The sequence below is a fragment of the Juglans regia genome, chromosome 11 (assembly GCF_001411555.2).
Source record: "Juglans regia cultivar Chandler chromosome 11, Walnut 2.0, whole genome shotgun sequence".
Lineage (NCBI taxonomy): Eukaryota > Viridiplantae > Streptophyta > Magnoliopsida > Fagales > Juglandaceae > Juglans > Juglans regia.
The window spans coordinates 29,673,673-29,693,195 of record NC_049911.1 but is presented as its reverse complement, the minus strand read 5'-3'; the positions used below and the strand labels follow the sequence as shown (position 1 = coordinate 29,693,195).

Sequence of the window (19,523 nt, the reverse complement as noted above, 5' to 3'; positions counted from 1 at the left end):
TCCACAAATTTTCTAGCAATCACAAGTAGATCTTTTACTCTTTGATTTTATCATTTTAGTAAGTTTTCAGTACAATCCATGGGTCTTAGGAGAAGGAGAGAAACACATATTGACATCAAAACAAGCTAGCCAATAACTCCTCTATCTAATAAAACTCACATCTCTACAACATGTTATTTTGTTCCTCACATGATCAAAAGAATATATATTCCTAATAAAAAGATAAAAGGAAAATAAAATGGAAACACAATCATAGAGCAAAGACTGAACAAAAACAAAAGCATCTACTGCAAACCAATCTCTCATTCTACATATGTACCATTGCAACACTTCATGGGCAAGTCCTTTTTGTCTACAGAAAAACGGAAGTTCCATGAGTGACGCTAATAGATTCAGAGCAAGTTGTAACAATGATATGCCCTACTTCCATACCTTAAATCTAGAAGACTATCAAACACAATTAAAATTGTTTGAAGAACAGACAGGTCATCAGTGTGATACCCCATAAGATATGGATAATGGTAGGTGGTGTATGAGATCTCACATTGCTTGGGAATGAAAAGTTCTTGCTCTTTATAAGGTTCCAATTGGGCTCCAATTGTATCATTGACTAGTCCTTTTGGAGTATAGGCCAACCAAAAATGTGGGACTTGAACCGTGCCACCTACAATGAATAAGCCTGACGAGGACGTCGAGAATTTAAGGGGGGTAGATTGTGATACCCCATAAGATATGGGTAAGGGTAGGTGGTGTATGAGATCCTACATTGCTTGGGAATGAGAAGTTCTTACTCTTTATAAGGTTTCAATGGGGCTCCAATTGTATTTTTGACTAGTTCTTTTGGAGTATAAGTTATGTGGTTTGAGCCTTCTATTAAGGCATTATAATCAGTATGCTCATCTCTTACTTTCTCTATCTAGAAGTGTAATTAAACAAAGAGCCAAGGACTATGTAAAATGGCAGGAGTAGAACACAGTCAAGAGAAAAGAAAGTTCTAGATGAAAACATGAAAATTTTGTCTTTTTATGAAATAAAGGTTTCTAAACTCGTGGAACACCATGACTACCACCAAACACACTACAAAGTAATAATTAAGAGTGTCAACCGAAACCATACATATAGTAAGAAGCTCAAAATGAGAAAGCAATGCACCAAAAAAATAGAATGCAGGCATTGATAGGGGCCTCACTTGCAAAAATTGCAACGCATACGACGGTCCATAATTACATCATTTACTACTCCTATACTCAAGTTTTATAGCTACTTAAAAATTTAGAATGATCATTTAGACGAGTTAACACATAAATTATTATCCAACATAATTACTATTTGAGCACATATATCATATAACAAATATGTGATACCTCAACAGCTCCATCTTTCATTTGAACTGGTAGCACCAACACGTATACACTTGTCCAAATCCTCCCTCCTTTACCCAGTTTTCTGACTGTTTTGTACATTGGGGAACCACCATCTTGGACCTGTTGTAGAGAAACCATATAACAAAATGAGTATCCTGAATGCATAAGAATATTGTCCCTGAAAAAAATAAACCACCAAATTAGATCAATTAAATAAAAATAATAATGACATGCAAACCAAAAAAATAAAACCCATAAATTGAGCTTCAGTGAGATAGTGAGACGCATAATTTTGAATTTCATACTGTACCGACCGGTACGGTCAAAATTTTTCGTACCGGTCATCTGGCCGGTACAGATACTATATTTGTTTCGTAACGGCCAAAATACCGGCCGTACCGGACTATATTTCGGCATGTACCAGCCTCCATTTCGGCCTATACTGGTAGACATTTCGGCCAGTGTTTTTTTTTTTTTTCATTTTTTCAAACTACAATCTTATTTTTTAACCTCCAATTTAGACTAGACTATTTATAATTTATATATATATGTATTTATATATAATTTATTTATATATAGACTATTATTTTGGAATATAATTTTAGAATATAATTTATTTATATATCGACTATCCTTAAATGTTATTCCGAAACGATATTTTGAAACGGTACCGGTATCGAAATATTTCATTACAGTGCCTTGACCGGTACGTCCTCCAGTACAGTATTGAAAACATTGGCTGAGACGTCCCAAAAACTGTAGAAAAGAACTGTGAAAATTTGAACAAAAAAAACTGTTAGACCGACATACAAAATAAACCAACACAAAAGAGAGTCCCAACGAAAAAAAAAAAAAAGGATTAGAAGGAAAATGTGAAAAGATCAAGGAAAAGAGCTTTGATGAGAGAATGAGAATGAGAGGAACTTCGGCGAGAGATTGAAGGGGGAGAGTTTAGGATAGAGCAGCTTTAGCGACAAGAATGAAAAGACGAAGAAAAAGAACCATAATCAAATAAGAAAACTTGCATTGACACAAATCGGGAAAAAAGGAAAAACTCAGAAAACATGTATATCCATTAAATACACGAAAACACGTTGTACTCACTTAACTAACAGAAGGGTAAAACCTGGAGGACACAAAACAAATGGATGAATATTTTCAACGGATAACGTTTTATCCGGATGGACTAACACAAACTCAGACCATCCCTTTCCCAACACTCAACGGACTAACACAAATAAATTCATCAGCCGATTTCTTTTCCCAAGACTCAAACAAAAAAGACCATTGTGTCCCTATATTACACGAATGAAATATACGATAGACACTTAACAAAAGGTTAAAAAAAGGGCATAACAAAAAAAATAAAGAATGAAAAATGGATGAACAAACATTATTGTTCATCACTGTTGATAAGGTTTTTTATCATAGAATAGATACACATGTTTTCTTTTCTCAAGCTAACGTATTTGATTGTGAAATCACTTTCAACATATTTCAGACGCCCTAATAATTATTCTTTTAATTTCTTGGCTTCAAATCAGAATTACTGGGTATTTATTATTTAATAGGTGGATACGTATGAGGCTAATAGTAATAGCTATTTATAACAACCTCGTGCTAGTAGAAGCCGGTCATTAGAAATTCAAAATTACTCGCATTACCCTTCCCAATCAGATATTTTCCGTTGAGAACCCTTGGCTCTGGATGATTGCTAATTTGCTACCACGTCATTAGTGTGTAGAGGGGACCGGGTAGTCCACACACGTGCACGTGATGAAGCCCTTGTTTTTTACTCGCATGGGAGATTGGACCCCACCGTCTTGCACTTTGTAATCTTTTTTTCTTGTACATAACGAATGAACGGTTGAGGAGAATCACGTGCAAGATGTAGAATGGAAGATTGATTTGGAAGGTTTTCTTTTGCTTTACGATTTTCTTTTGTGCTCGTGACTTCTTTCTCTCTCTTATCTCTTTTAAATCGAGTTGTGCTCGTGATTTAATTACTGTGCATGCGTGATTTGATAAAACAGAACCATCTCCGGCGTCCCATTCTTGTAGGATGGTTCTCTAAACGCTCCAAATCTCTAAATTTTAGAAAATAAATTTAAAATTCTTTTATTTTAATATTTTGTCAAGTGTTATTTTTATTAAAAAAAAAAAATGAAAAACGTGATAGAGGAGAAAGAAGTTTCACTACACTGATAGGATTATGACCGGCCTATATCCCATGCGGGCAATACTTGACTAAGGCCTTGTTTGTTTTTCAAAAACATCTCATCTCATCTCATCTCATCTCACCTCATCATTACAACTTTTCTAAATTTCCACACAAAATAAAATAAACAATTCAACTTTTTCAAATCTCAAAACAACAATAATATTAAAAAATATATTTTAACAATATTTTATTCAACTTTTTAACTTTAATCTCAACTCATCTCATCTCATCTCATCTCATCTCTGAAAACAAACGAGCCCTTAGCTTCATTAGCAGCCGGTAAATCCCGAGGGTAAACAATCGTGTGGCTTGTGATGTGATGTCAAGCAGACAAAACTCCGGGCCTTGGCTAGAATTGGGCGGCGGAGCTGAAATCAAGGAAAGGTCATCTTCTTCCTTTTTTTTAATTTTTTTTTTCTTAGACTTTTGCAAGCCTCTGTATATCAAACTTGGGTGGCCACCGCTCCCAGTCACGCTGGGAGCCACCGTTAAGGTAAAATGTTATATTTTTTTATTTTATTTTTTTATATATGTATTTTTTTAATACTAAAAAATATTTTTTAAAAAATTAAAAAAATTATAATATTATTAAAAAATATCTACTTAATCACTAAATAAAAAAAAAATATTAAAAAAATATATAGTAAAACCGAGAGCTGTGAGAGTAGCTTTACTCATCAAACTTTACATATTCCATAGAACTAACACAAAGGTTTTTTACTAAGTTCCATTGGCACACTTCGTTTGTAAATTATTGCGATAGAAAATCGCAAGCATACAATTAGAGAGACAAAAAAGAGGGAGTGTATTTCTTTTGTTTTAAGGTTTTACTGAAGTTGAACTGCTGCAATACATAGAATTTTCTCTCACAGTTCTGTGTAACAACCACTCAAACAGTCATCACCCCTGTTTCTGGTCCTGTTATACGAATTTTGACTATCGACTCCTCGATTGCCATAAGTTCAAGCGACCCACCAGCTGCTCCAACTAGATACGACCTTATTTCTTGGAGTACCCTCTCAATATTTTTCTCATTCAGGTCAAGGCCAGTTTATTCATCGGCTATGGGTTCCACTGTAACTATTTCAGGGATATTTTCCATCAAACGACTCTTAATACCCATTTTCATTGTCGTAACAGAGCTGTAAACCCATTCTTTTTAGTTCTTAAATATGCTAGATGAAGCACGGCGAAGAGATAATTGTTTCAGTTTCACCAAAAATCAAATGCCCCGTTTCGGTCAAGCACTTCAAATTTCATCTCCCCCGCCTCAGGATAAGACGCACCGTTTTAATTAAGTTTGAGTCCACCCCAGCCATCAGTGTGCAAAAGCGCATGAGAGAATCATTTTTCATAAATTTAACTTTTTAATACAAGTATCTCTCCATTCGGTTTCATATTTTAAATAAAAATTTTATGATGTGAACAGTAATTTCCTATATTTAGGATGTTACTGTTCTTTCCTAAATTATTATATATATATATATATATATATTATTCTAATAAATAAAATAAATTTTTCTTCTAATCATTTACACTTTCTTTTATACTCATATTTGTTATAGTTAAAATTTGAAAAAAATATCACCATTGAGATAATCCATTTAAAATTTTTTTTTAACCATTTGTGAAGATATGATTTTTTTAAAATATTATCATTACAAAAGCACTGATTTTAAAAATAGTATCATTTAGATAGATTAGCAGTTTAAAAAAACCATTACAGATGAAAAATCGAGAATATGGATACAAAAAATAATAAAATAATTACAAAAATGTGAAAAAAAAATAAGTTAAAAAGTTTTCTTCTGATCATTCTCGAAAAGATAAAAAAATGAGTAGTTAAAGATGTATAAATAAAGGAATAGAAAAAATAAAAAAATAGAAAAATATTATTTTAACAGAATAGAGAAAAAATAGGAATAAGATGTAGAAGGTTTTTGAAATGAATAATGTTACATACAGTCGTGAAATGTACAAACGTCATACAGTCGTTTTGAAAAAGAGTGAGATCTACTATTAAAAAATTAATTTATTTTTATGTGGGTCTCATATTTATTCACTTTTTTCAAAGCACTTACACACTCATGACTGTAAGTATCATTTATCTTTTGAAATATAAGTAAAATTTAAAAGAAAATTTTAGAGTGTATTTTTTCGCTTAATTATAGATAAATGTATAAAAAAGCAAATGAGAATGCTCTCAGAGCACTCCCAATGGCTCTTGTAAAACCCAACTTTTTGTAAAATTTAAAGAAAAGAGCTCAAAATATCCCTCCAATAGGTTACGTATTTCATCTTTAAAATACAGTTTGCTACAGTATCACCGCTACATTTAGCAGACACCGTTCAAAAATGTATAACTTTTTTATTCATTTCTCTCTCTTACCTTCTACTTTTTTTCTCTCACTGCAGAAACTAGAAAGTAAACTTCATTTCCATTTCAGCCCCAAGTTCTTTTCTTTCATTGCATAAACTAGAAAGTAAACTTTCAGAACATGGTGGTGCAGAGTGTGTACGGGAAATCGGGATCATATGTATTGAGAAAAAAGATTATTTTCTGGGGTGCAATAGCAAACCAAAATGTCCGTTGGTGGTGCGCGTAGTTGTAGGTATATATCATGCTCTATTTTATTGAATTAATTTATATTTTAGTTTAGTTTATAAATTTGAATTAATTTAAAATAAAACATAATTATATGACATTATATATGAAAAGATATTATAAATATTAAAATATATGAATATATCATTAGTAATTAGAGAAAATATTTGATATGAATAAAAAATATTAAAAAATATAATATTAAAATGATATGAAGAAACAATAGATAAGCTGATGTATGATATATTATAAAAATCATTATGTAAAATAAAAAAAATAAATTTTAATGATATATTTTAAACGATAAGATAAAAAATTCATTGGGAGTGCTCTAACCACTTCAGTTTTAACTTCTCCACGTCTTGTTCTGTCGTTTGAGAGTAGCAGAGGACAATGGTGCAGCCAGCCAGACCATGTTTAGGCCGACAAATAAATCTTCGACTTGGGGTAAAGTGGAACGAAGCGGTAAACCATACATGGACGAGCCCAATAAAAATAAATAAACCAAAGCTGTTAAACGGATTGGGCTTCTGTCCTTAGAGTAACGTACGAGTCTTGTGTATTTATGCATTGGGTATGGGTCGAAAGTGTGTGGGCCTTGACCTGGTCTTATTTGATTAAATGGAATTTTAATTGAAAGCCCAAAGAAATTTTCAGATTTTTTTGTTGAGACACCAAAAAAACCATCTTACATACATGTGTTTATAATATTGTTTATCGTAAATTAAAAGAAAAAACCATTTCGAAAATTATTTATGATATTACTTAAAACTATTTGATTCTTAAAAAATAAAAATAAAAAGATGATCCAAAATAGACCAATAATCAATAAATCATCGATATGTTGTAAAACTAAAGAAAAATAACAAGTAAATTGAAGGATTACAATATATGAAACTAGTTATTCAGGAACTCAATATTATTTTCTCAATATTGTCTACAACAAATCTTCCTCGAGACTCCCTTTTATAGACATGAGATACATTATATTAATTATATTAAATAGATGCATGAACTTATGAAATAATAATACATGAATCGAGAGAATACGTGGGTATTGAAAATAAGAATACATGAATGGGTCAGAATTTTAATGGTCATCTATCAAATACAAGAAATATATTTTACTACATTCATATATTTACAACGCGGTACGCGATTCTGGCCGATGAGGGTGGTAGTATACTAGTATAGAGAGAGCAAAGAAAGAGAATTTAGAAACTCAGAAGTACAACGAGAGAATTAGGAGATAGATCATAAAGGAGATTTTGCTCAACGACCATAATAATTATGGCACTTCACCTTCCTGGGCAGTGCGCGCTGCATGTACATCAAATACCTGCGCAACAATCTCTATGATGATATTGTTAATGTCAGGTTTGAGCCTGCACAATAAATTGAATTTGAAAGATCGATGTTTCCCCATATAAATCCATAAAGTCAAACAGAGAGATCTGTTTCATCGAAGTTATCTGCCAATATCTACAAAAATAATAATAATCTGCTAATATCAATCTCATGAAAACAAGCGGAGTTCCCTCCTCGACTATTGAGTGACTGATATTAAATAAACCAAAAAAACAGAAGACAATATTCTGGTAAGTATACTTCGTTGTGTACTAATTATTACTTAAATGAAAATATCTTTTCATTTATATAACGTTCATGATCAGCTTTAGTTTATTACTTTGAGTCTCAAATTTCTTCATTGTGCATATAATTGTGATCTGTCAGCAAGATTCAAGAAGTTGCGAGTCATGATGAAACTGTACCCGTAACTTTAAATGGGGTAGAAAAAAATCCCCAACGTGCTCGCGATCGTTTTCAGATGGTATGGTTCTCTGATGACACTTCATCACGAGTAAAGATAACATCACTCTGAACAGTACTGCACTGATATCTATATCTATATCTATATCATGAAGATATAGACTTCCAAATTAGGTCCATGCATGGATGGCAGAGAGAGATCAGAGATCGGTGGTAGAAGATAGCCATGGAGGAGGGAACCTTTTTTCTTTTCACTTGCAGTACTACTGCATCATGATCTCGATCGGTCACACCCCTGTCATGTCCTAATTCTTCTTCCTTTCCTTTTCTCTTCATGCTTTAGTTTTTTTTTTTCCTCCGAGCTAGATGTAGCTAGAGACTATATTACAAGAGGTTAGTGAAAGCATAGATGCGTCACTCATGACGACTCTCACCCATTTTCAATAAACTCACAAAATGATGAACAGATGCATGATTGTCAGTGACCAGTTTCGTCAGATCATGATTCATGCATCACCTTTAATTAATATGTTGTTGGTAAATAAACCGTTGTACATGCAGGATATACATACAACGACTTAAAACAAGCAAGAAAGAAAGTTAAAAAATGGGCTGTTTCGTAAATGGCCCACTTTCAAAAGGTTTCAGTGGAATCGTGGATGATGTGGTCCAATGGCAGGCAGACACAATTTCGCCTCCACGCCTCCGTTTCTCCGCTCCACCACTAGTACTAGTACTACAGATAATGGCTAGCCTAATTCTTCCCTGAACACGCGCGTCGTACGCGCACACAAAGTGCGAGTGCCGAAAGCTGCTTAGAATAATTCCGAGAAAGCAAAACAAAGCGAAGTGGGAAGAGATTCGGTGGAGGTCTAAATTGGGGAAAATGAGTGGGCAGCACGTGCCACCGGTTTGATTAATAGACACGCGTCTCGGCCTATTTTGACCGCCTCAGAGGGTCGGGTCCTCACCCACTGAAAGAAGGAAACTCTAGATTTGGTGCTATCCATTTCGATGACAGCCCAATGAGGTAAGCGAAAACAGTAGAAGATCGATTTGCTGGACCAATGGAGTTCTTTTCGCAGCTGTAATAATCAGATCGCACAGCTTTACGTCACAGCCTGAAGAAGTGCTTGTCGTGCTAGCGGGACTCGGGGTAGGACGTAGAATATTGGAAATGAAAAGCGTGACGTGTCATTTCCGGAAGTTCTAGCCGGAAAGGGTAAATTTTCCGGTTCCCTTTTTTCGTCGATTACTTCGATTGAACATGGATTGATGCGAGAAAATTAAGCAACACAGAATACGTGTCGTAGTACATTGGGAACACGCTGATAATTAGTTCGATCCTCCAGCAGAAATGACTTGCGCAGAATGCAGATAGTATTCTGCTGTTGATCTTTATTTTTTTTAATTCTTTATTTTTTGCCCTTTCCAACTTTTTATAGCACCGTAGAAACGAAATATAGAGATTTCATATCATTTAATTATTATAATTTTTTTAATTTTTAATATAAAATAAAATAAAAAATTTAATTTTTTTAAATTTTAAAATAAAAATAATATTAAAAAATATATTCTAACAATATTTTATTTAAATTTTTAATTTTAATCTTGTTTTATTTTATCTCACTCTTAAAACAATTCAACCAATTTGTACTGTTTAAACAGAAATCTGACATATACAGTGATAGCAGGTCCCGGATAATATATATCTTTATGTTCGTGTGACGTGAGATTTTGGCGAATCTAACCATGTATTTAAGATACAACTGAGATTAGGTTGGGTTGAGAATCTCAACCAGTTAAAATTTTTGTAAATTTTTTTATAAAATAAAATAAATAATTTAATTTTTTATAAATTTTAAAATAATAATAACATTAAAAAATAATATTTTATTTCATTTTTAATTTTTATTTCATCTGCAAACTTATACAATCCTATGTAATGTTAGGCATGTCCTGTGGTAATTGCTCACACTCTCTCCACGATCTCACCCCCAAAGTCATCTTCTCATCTCGATTACAGATCTCTCTCTCACAGCCTCTCTCTTACTTTCTGCCTTCCTTTTAAATGAGAGTAATGGCTCCTGAAACCTTTTCTCGCTCTTACTTAAGATAGAGACAATCGGGGAAAAAGATATTAGAGGTTCTTTACATGAACCTGCCTCTACGAGCTGCCAACTGGCATACAGAGCTGCCACGTTGCGCCTTTGCTGTTGGCGTTTCACTTTGACGTGGCATGCACTGGGACCTTAGACCTAAATAAATAGGGTTTGTGTTCGAGCACTCCGCTCTCGATCTCTCCATTACTCAGTCTTACTCAACCAGTTACCTCACTTCCCATCACTCTCTCTCTCTCTCTTTCTCTCACCTTTTTCTCTTGCCTGGCCTCTACTTTTTCCTTTCGAGAAGAAAGCAAAAGAAAATCATGCCGGGGCTTGGTGTCGGAGAAACTCCCAATGGAGAGTCATCGGACGGCCTTGTTTTTTCGAAAGGTGGCCCTCGAGAGACGCGTGACTTGCCATTTTTATTGTCTTCCTCCGATCCTATTACTCTCAAGGTACGATACGGAGAGGAGGGTCAGAGATTTTGTTTTTCCAGTACTTCCTGTATATTAAACTGACCGGGTCGAACTGTATGACTCGGCTATTTCAGAGTCACGACTTTGTTCGCCATATGATTGACCTTTTTATGAATTTCTTTTAATCTCTACATGCAGTTCATAGACGTGTGTTACCGACGGAAGATAGAGAACAAGCAGAAGCGCGGTGTTAAGTGCATGTTTCGTCAAGGTCCCACAAAGTCCGATCAAATATCAACTGCTTCAATTGAAGAACGAACAATCCTGAACGGAATCACCGGCATGGTGTCCCCCGGTGAAGTCCTGGCCATCCTAGGCCCATCAGGAAGCGGAAAATCGACGCTCCTCAATGCACTTGCAGGGAGACTCAACGGGAACGGCTTCACAGGAACAATCCTCGCCAATGGCCGTAAACTCAACAAAACCGTGCTGCGGCGAACCGGGTTTGTGACTCAGGACGATGTTCTCTACCCCCATCTCACAGTCCGTGAAACCCTAATCTTTTGCTCTCTCCTCCGCCTGCCAAAAACTCTATCCAAAAAAGAGAGAATATCAATTGCCGAGTCAGTGATCGCCGAGCTGGGTTTGGTAAAATGCGAAAACACGATCATAGGGAACAGCTTCATACGTGGGATATCCGGTGGGGAGAGAAAGAGGGTGAGCATAGCTAATGAGATGCTGATTAACCCTAGTTTACTGATACTGGACGAGCCCACGTCGGGGTTGGACTCCACCGGGGCGCACCGATTGGTGTCGACGTTGGGGTCGTTGGCACAGAAAGGGAAGACCATAGTGACGTCCATTCACCAGCCGTCAAGCCGTGTTTATCAGATGTTCAACTCGGTCTTAGTTTTGTCAGAAGGAAGGTGCTTGTACTTTGGGAAAGGGAGTGATGCGGTGCCCTACTTTGAGTCGGTTGGGTTCTCGCCGTCTTTCTCCATGAATCCTGCGGACTTCCTGCTTGATCTCGCTAACGGTACGTAAGCTTTTCCCAGCTTTTTATCTCTATTTTTACGTAATTTCTTGCTCTTTGTGGTGCCTGGCCGAGTAGAGTAGGGTAACTAAGGGGAGCTTTGTATACAAAAGCTAATCAATATTTTAATTCATTCCATTGTTATAATTTTTTTAAATTTTGATACAAAATACATTAAATAATTAAAATTTTAAAATAAAAATAATATTAAAAAATAATATTTTAACACAATTTTATTTTACTTTCAAATTTCATCTCATTTCAACTCACCAAATTTTCAACTCACCAAATTTTGCAAGAATAATTAATTTTGTTGAGTCTTTTTTGTTTTCCTTCAATTTAGATGAAGAAGAATGATAGTTTATTAAATATTGATACATATAGTTGTAGTTTTTACTTGATCGCTTTCTGAGTTTGCGTATACGTTTCTTCATTCATTTCTTCTTATATTCCTTCTTTTTCCTTGAAAAATATTGAGACTCGTTCTTTCCAGATTTTTTTTTTCCCTTTCTTTGGTTTCTGTTTTGATCATTTTCTAACGTCAATGTCCTCTAATTAAATCTCAATCTAGTGAAAAGAAATGAATTTAAGTGCCTAGCTATAATGCGATCATCATGGCAAAGAGTCAAGTGATTCGTGGCCAAGGTGATCCATTAGCAGGACCATGTCGGGTGTGGCACACTCTCTTTGCGATCGTCGACGCCAATTCTCCGATCCATACCATATACGGCGCTATCTGTTGTACGTACTGTTTCTCGTTAAGACTCGTGACCAGCTTGGTCAAATGGTCCATACTCCGTAGAGAATTATTTACCATGTCATGGCCACGGTGATCGATCTGGATTTGCGTCGTGCATTGATATCTTCTGCCCATACATTATAGTTGTGAAAGCCTAGGATCGAAGATGGATAATTGATCTAGTTCCTGGTAGATTTTGTGATGGCCTTATTGGGGAATAGTGATGGCCCTGCTGGTGGTGTTGCTGTTGGAGGTGGAGGGTTCGATAAAGTAACACTTTTATTCTCTCAATGGAAACGTAAAGACTAAAGACTTGTTTTTGAGAACCCTAGCTAGCTGCTGGATAGAATCGATCGATTAGACCACCCGTACTGGCTATGATTTAATTTCCATTTTGAGAGAGTTCTTTGTAATTTGTTGGTAAAGTATATAATTTTTCTGTTGCACTCCACGCGTCCTTCATTCCTTGAGTTTGATGGTCACTCTCTCCCTTTACCACTTTCTTTAATTCCTCTTTTAGCCAACTCGATGCGACTCCTTATGCTCCATTAATCCTTTCTCCTCTTTCCAACTTTCGTAATCTTTAGCGCTTGTGCGTTATTCTCGTCCACAGGACTGCCTATTGCCAGTGTCTTGGTGCCTCCCCTAAGTTGGACAGGGTGAACATCGAAGATTCCAATTTCGCTTGTGCTTATTCTCTGTTTTTCCTTTGTTTCCTGGTTTGGACATTCCAGCTTTTAAAGTTTTCGTGGTGCCGTGATGATATTATTAATTGAAATTACATTTCTATTTTTAATAATCTCCAAAAACTTTTCAATCTTTTGTGATCCATTTTGGGATTTTACTTCACTTAAGAATTAAGGAGACGGGTATTAATTATTGGACTGGATCTTTTCTTTTTTTCTCAGCTTGCGAATCGTTTTTAGTGACTTCAAATCATTTTTTTTCGTTAGGAGGATATTATATTTATGGATGGAATATGGGACCCAATAATACCCTAAATTCGTACCAAGGTTAACTAGATATGGACATTATTTGATCATAAACGTTGGACCCCCCATATATCACAGAATATATATATTAGAAACGACGTTTATTTCGACCGTACGTTCAATGAACTTCATCTATGTTCTTTATATATTCATGGTGCAAGGTATGTAATATATATATTAGAAACGACGTTTCTTTCGACCGTTCAATGAACTTCATCTTTGTTCTTAATTTATATATTCATGGTGCAAGCTGGTATACACATACCCGAATAATGTGTAAAGATTTATACTAAGCTACTAATTAACCTCTCGCCCCTTCACAGCCACACTAGCTCGTGTATTTATGTTATTGAAAATAATGAATGTTGATTTAGCTAGGCTATTTTGTACGTTGAGTTGTGAATATTAATATTTTGTGGGTCCTATTGAGATGGGTGTAACTTTTTTAAGTTGTTATGATTTTAATTTTTTAGGTTGAAATTGATGAGTTTAATTTTTTTTATGATAAATTGAAAAAATAGTAGGTCCTATTAATAATTAATTTGAGATTTAGATGTCATTTGAATAGTAAGTTGAGATGATATGAGTTGAGACGAAAGTCGAAAGTTGAATAGAATATTGGTAGAATATAATTAAATTATTTATTATATTTTATGTGTTAATTTAAAAAAATTATAACGATGAGATTAAATATTTTTATTATTTAAATGAGGCTTAAAGATTAGTTTGGATAGTAAAATATTTTTAAAATATTTTATTATTATTAATTATTTTATTATTAATTATTAATTATTTTATTATTATTCACAAAATATCTAAAATAACTCTGCTCAAACACAACCTAAGTTGACCAATTTAAGGTCTCGTTTGTTTTGGGAAAGCTTCTCATCTCATCTCATCTCATCTAATCATTACAACTTTTCCAACTTTCAATATAAAATAAAATAAACAATTCAACTTTTTCAAATCTCAAAACAAAACTAATATTAAAAAATATACTTTAATAATATTTTATTCAACTTTTTAACTTTAATCTCATCTCATCTCATCTCTAAAAATAAACGAGGCCAGTCGGATAATTTGGCTGTGAAGTCAATTTCAACCCTTTTTTTCTAGAAGGAGTCGTTTTCAACCTTTTGAAACGAGATCCTCGCATTGTCGTAATCATTGACCATGGCGTGTCCGGTATGGGTGCCACCTCAACTCTCTATCCAGTAATTTAACACAATGGATCTTATTCTCTCTCGTTTTTTCCTTTTAAATTACTTTGTATTTTTTATATTATTTTCCGATAAGCGATAAGTAAATATCATCTGTACTTAATATCTGATTTAGCATGAGAGTAGTTAGAGTGGCGTGGGCGTAGATTTGAAGGCATTAGTAAGAAAACAGTTTTTCCATGTTGAATTTGTATTTTAATCACTCATAATAAATTATTGAATTTTTCTTGGAAAAAAAGAAAAGAACAGATTATCAAAAGTTTCACGCACCCAAACAATTTGAAAAGGAAACATGTCAAGAGTTTATAAGAAACTACAAGCTGTTCCATTGACTTTTTTCTTATTATGTTACAGAAGCCATTAACAGATCATGCAATAGGCTTGGATGTGTGCCATGTGGGCCACCGTATTTGTTAGGTAATGGACCACCCCTGACGAACCAAGTTTGGTCGTATAAAATTGCTGGAAAACCTGGGTCCGTCCGAGTGTGAGAGCGTGCGAAACTGTTGGACACAAATGGTATCGCAGATTCGCATAATCAAAGTAGTCATTTTTGAATGCGTTGGTGGACACGTCACTCAGCAGTGTCTAGAGTTAAAATAATGCATACTGACTGCACTAGTGCTCTTCGACTTGGTGCCTTGTATAATTGTTGCACAGATGTTTGGGGGGGGCTCTGTATTTAGCTTTCCCTTCAAACAATTCTTGGACAAAATGATTAACGTTTTAAGGGAACTCTCAAGGTGGAGCATCGCATCAGAGTCCCTCCAATATAATTCGTGTTCCTATCCATGGGTCCATGATATAATAAGGTTGTCTGTCATCTTCCTCTAATTTACATGATGTTTTGCGAAAGTTCATGAACGGTTATTTTGTCCTCTGTGAAAGAATATATACATATCTTTTAGATTTAAATATTCTTAGTTAAAATTAATTATAGTTTTCAGGGTTAGGGAAATGACAAAGATAGAATCATTTTCATAATTCTGTTTCACGTACAGTTGTCTTTAATTTATTATATATTATTCTTGAGAGTTATTAGCTGAAAAAAACATATAGGAGGATGACGAGTGTATGATGAGGATTGCACTCTTAGATTTATTATGGATATGATCAATTGCTTAAATTGTTCTTTTCAGCGCTGACCACTTTCTTTTGTTGTATCTCTTATGTCACTAATCTCAGTGACCAACTCTATACTCCTCACAAATTATAAAGTGGAGAAAATAGTGATCATGACATCAAGGCTAGAATCAAGATTTTTTTTTTTTTTTCCCCTTGATATGACGAACGTGATTAGGTATTAATGATGGGAATAAATAAAGATTTTTAATCCAGGGAGGTTATGTTCTCCGTGCATATTACGGGACAGCATTATAAAATCAGCAGTAATGGCCTCATTTTCATAGACCATCATTAACGTACAGCTTCCTATATATTAAGGGAGCTAGCTTTAATAGTTAATTATCTTAAAATCTTGTACCTGTAGATTGGTGAATGTATTCATTTGATTGATATTCTGTTGACTAAGCAATTTTTTTTTGAAGTGCTGTTCTTCAGTACTTGATCTTCGTGTTATCGCTCTCTAGTGAGAACTATAAAGGTGTCCTAGGATGTCCTATATTCCGTCCACCACACTGACTAGGCTTCATTCTCTTGAAAGTACTAATATGAGTAGTATAAACCGAAGAGCAACACGTGTTGGGTTGCTTTGAATTTAATTCCATGAGTGTTCCCAAAAACAAAAAGTTTGAATTATTTACGTGTTTTAAAAAATATTATATGTACAGTAAACATGGAAGTGGTGGATCGCCCTGCGGCCTCTTTTGGGCAGCACCACCAACTTTGAGTGGAATCCCACCTTACCACTACCACTGGTCCGCTTTTATTTCTAACTTAGGTGTGCTACTAATTATCTGCTTGTACAAGTCATTAAATCTTGCACCATTACATTAAACTAATCAAATAATACAGTCTTTATTTATAGTGCGTCTGCTTTTTGCCCCCATTTAATATTTTATATGTATTCTAAAGACTAATGTGCTAATTAATCTATGTTATATTATTAATTAATGGTCCAATCAGTCTCCCCAGCATGCATTTACAGGGACCAATTATGTTTCACTTTCTTTCGTTGAGATCATGTAGTGGTCATACCTGATTTAGATATAGAAAATACTTTAGATATAAATGAATTATATAAAAAAAATATAAATTGATGTGATTTGGCGTAATATATTAGATTATAAAATTATTTTTATTATAAAATATATCAAACGATATGATTGGCAGATTGGCATTGGAGGCACTTTCTTTGGTATTTGTTGCTTGTAGCAGCAAATTAATCACTCTGATCAGCAAAATCTTGTCCGATCTGACTCTGTATTTTATTTGAATTTTATTTGAATAGTCAGGTTAATTATCTTTCGAAAAGTCCAGTTTATTGGACCGACCTTATTGATCACGATAAGAGAAAAAGAACACACACACACATATATATATATATATAGATAGACATATGTACATGCATGCTACTTTTTGGCTCATCTTTACACCCCACAAGACAGAGCAACCTATTATTTTAACTATGTTTTTAAAGGCTCTTTTGATGCTGTATGAGTTGTTAGTCTAGTATCTGTTTGTTAAATGCTTAATTTTTAACTCATTTGCAAAGACTCATACTTTAACAAGTTGTTTACCCTAGTAAACCTTGTTTGAATGTCTGCTTGTTTGCTTCTTAACTTTAGAGAGATAATAATTCTATTGGCCAAAATCCCACATACATAAAAACTTGATGTGATATTATTATTACCAACTCCAATAAATATAGGCTCTAGTAGGTGCAAAATCAGAAAAGAGTGATTGAATTATGCTCTTCTTGGATATGAATTATAAGGACTATTCTCCATTAATTGCGCAGGTATCTGCCAGCTCGACAGTGTAAGCGAAAGAGACAAACCAATTAACATCAAGCACACCCTCGTTTCTTCGTACAACACCTTGTTGGCTCCTAAGGTAAAAGCTGCATGCATGGAAACCTCCACTATTACAACAACGGAGGCAGGTTCTGTTGGAAGCAACTCTCCAAAAGAGCATAGACGCTGCAATAGAACATCCTTTTCCACATGGTTCAACCAATTCAGCATTCTGCTCCATAGGAGCCTCAAGGAAAGAAAACACGAATCCTTTAACACGTTGAGAGTCGTCCAGGTAATCATTGCTGCAATATTAGCTGGTTTAATGTGGTGGCACTCGGGTTTTCGAGACGTTCAGGATCGTCTAGGCCTCCTCTTTTTCATCTCCATCTTCTGGGGAGTTTTCCCGTCGTTTAACGCCGTGTTCGGCTTCCCTCAAGATCGTGCCATTTTCGTGAAGGAACGGGCTTCGGGAATGTACACTCTTTCATCCTACTTCATGGCTCGGATTGTGGGAGACTTGCCGATGGAACTGATTCTTCCCACAATTTTCCTCACCCTGACATATTGGATGGCCGGACTAAGACCCACCCTGGAAGCTTTTCTCTTGACTCTGTTGATTCTACTCGGCTACGTCCTCGTTTCTCAGGGTCTTGGCCTTTTCCTGGGCGCGGTTATCATGGATGCCAAGCAGGCTTCTACGGTGGTAACGATCACAATGTTAGCTTTTGTATTAACTGGTGGATATTACGTGCATAAGGTGCCGTCTTGCATGGCTTGGATCAAATATATCTCCACCACCTTTTACTCTTACAGGCTCCTGATCAACGTCCAGTATGGAGAAGGGAGAAAAATCTCGTCTCTGCTGGGTTGTAATTCCCATCATGGACGTGAAAGACCTGACTGCAAGTTTATTGAAGAAGATATTGGAGGGCAGATTAGCCCTGTTTTGAGTGTTGGCGTCTTGTTGTTGATGTTTGTGGGATATAGATTACTGGCCTACATTGCGTTGAGGCGCATCAAAGCTTGATTTCTGCAGTAGTACTACTCTTGATGATCTGCTGCTTCCGCTGGAGTGGTCATAATTGTAGTTTTTCGAATGACTGAAAGGACATGACGAGCATCGATACACAAGCGCATCGAGCGCTCATGTTGTTACCTCTGCTTAATTAATATCTTTAGGTGCCATTGTTTCGTCTTTGTTTTTGCTGAGGCATTATATGGGCCACTAATTCAATCCACTCCAATTGTATAATTGTATTGTAGTAACGATCGGTTTGCATTTCTTGATGAAAAAATAAATGGGTATATTTAAGTAACAATTTTTGTTTGAAATTATATTTATTCATGCAAAAATATGTGAGAGCACGTAATAAGTCTGCGATATCGGTAGGAAGTACGAACCTTTTCATTCTATTATAACATCAAATGTAAACCCATCTGTGCACGCTACGCTGCAATGATAGGCCCATGCACACTATTGGGCCAACAAAACGCCCTATCAATGTAATACTCTTAACCGACCCGACTGTTGTATGATAATTAATTATAATTAAAGCAGACGACGATAGCCCAATAATAAGGAAAAATGCTAAAAACAGAGCTGAAAGAGCAGATCCGGTTACAAGTTTATTCAGCAGTCATACATCAGATAATTATTTGTAAAAAAATTCTTTTTATTTTTTTTTTCTGACCAGTATTGTGTGTGATATAGGATTGTTGAGTATAATTTTTCATCCCGTTATATAGAAAAGATATATTTATAAATTTGAATTATGCAACCGTCGCGTAATCATTTTTAAAAAAAAATGAATAAAACATAAGACCCACGTGAAAAAAATTAATTTTTTAATAATAGATCTTACTTTTTTTCAAAATAATTACATAATATTTATGCAATTTACAATTATATGTATAATTATTCCGTCATATATGTATAGAAAATGATACAAGCATATCGACTAGTGATTTTTTTTTTCTTCAAACATTTGTGCATATTTATTTTTTAACATATTTCTAATATCCCTAATATTTCTCACACAATTGTTTTTCTTTTTACCAACATCCAATTCCCACCACTGTCTTCCTTCTACCCGCGCCCTGTTTCTTCGACATGTTCTATCAATTTTATCAATAAATTTAT

At 34.8% G+C, this 19,523-nt stretch overlaps 1 protein-coding gene across 1 annotated transcript; it reads left to right on the top strand.

Moving 5' to 3' along the window:
- The first annotated feature begins 10,260 nt into the window (after nucleotides 1–10,260).
- On the top strand, nucleotides 10,261–18,699 carry LOC108991309 (ABC transporter G family member 25). The gene is made up of 3 exons (XM_018965491.2): nucleotides 10,261–10,520; nucleotides 10,680–11,517; nucleotides 17,386–18,699. The coding sequence occupies exons 1-3, from the start codon at nucleotides 10,389–10,391 to the stop codon at nucleotides 18,408–18,410; spliced, it is 1,995 nt and encodes a 664-aa protein (XP_018821036.1). The 5' UTR covers nucleotides 10,261–10,388; the 3' UTR covers nucleotides 18,411–18,699.
- Nucleotides 18,700–19,523: the final 824 nt, after the last annotated feature.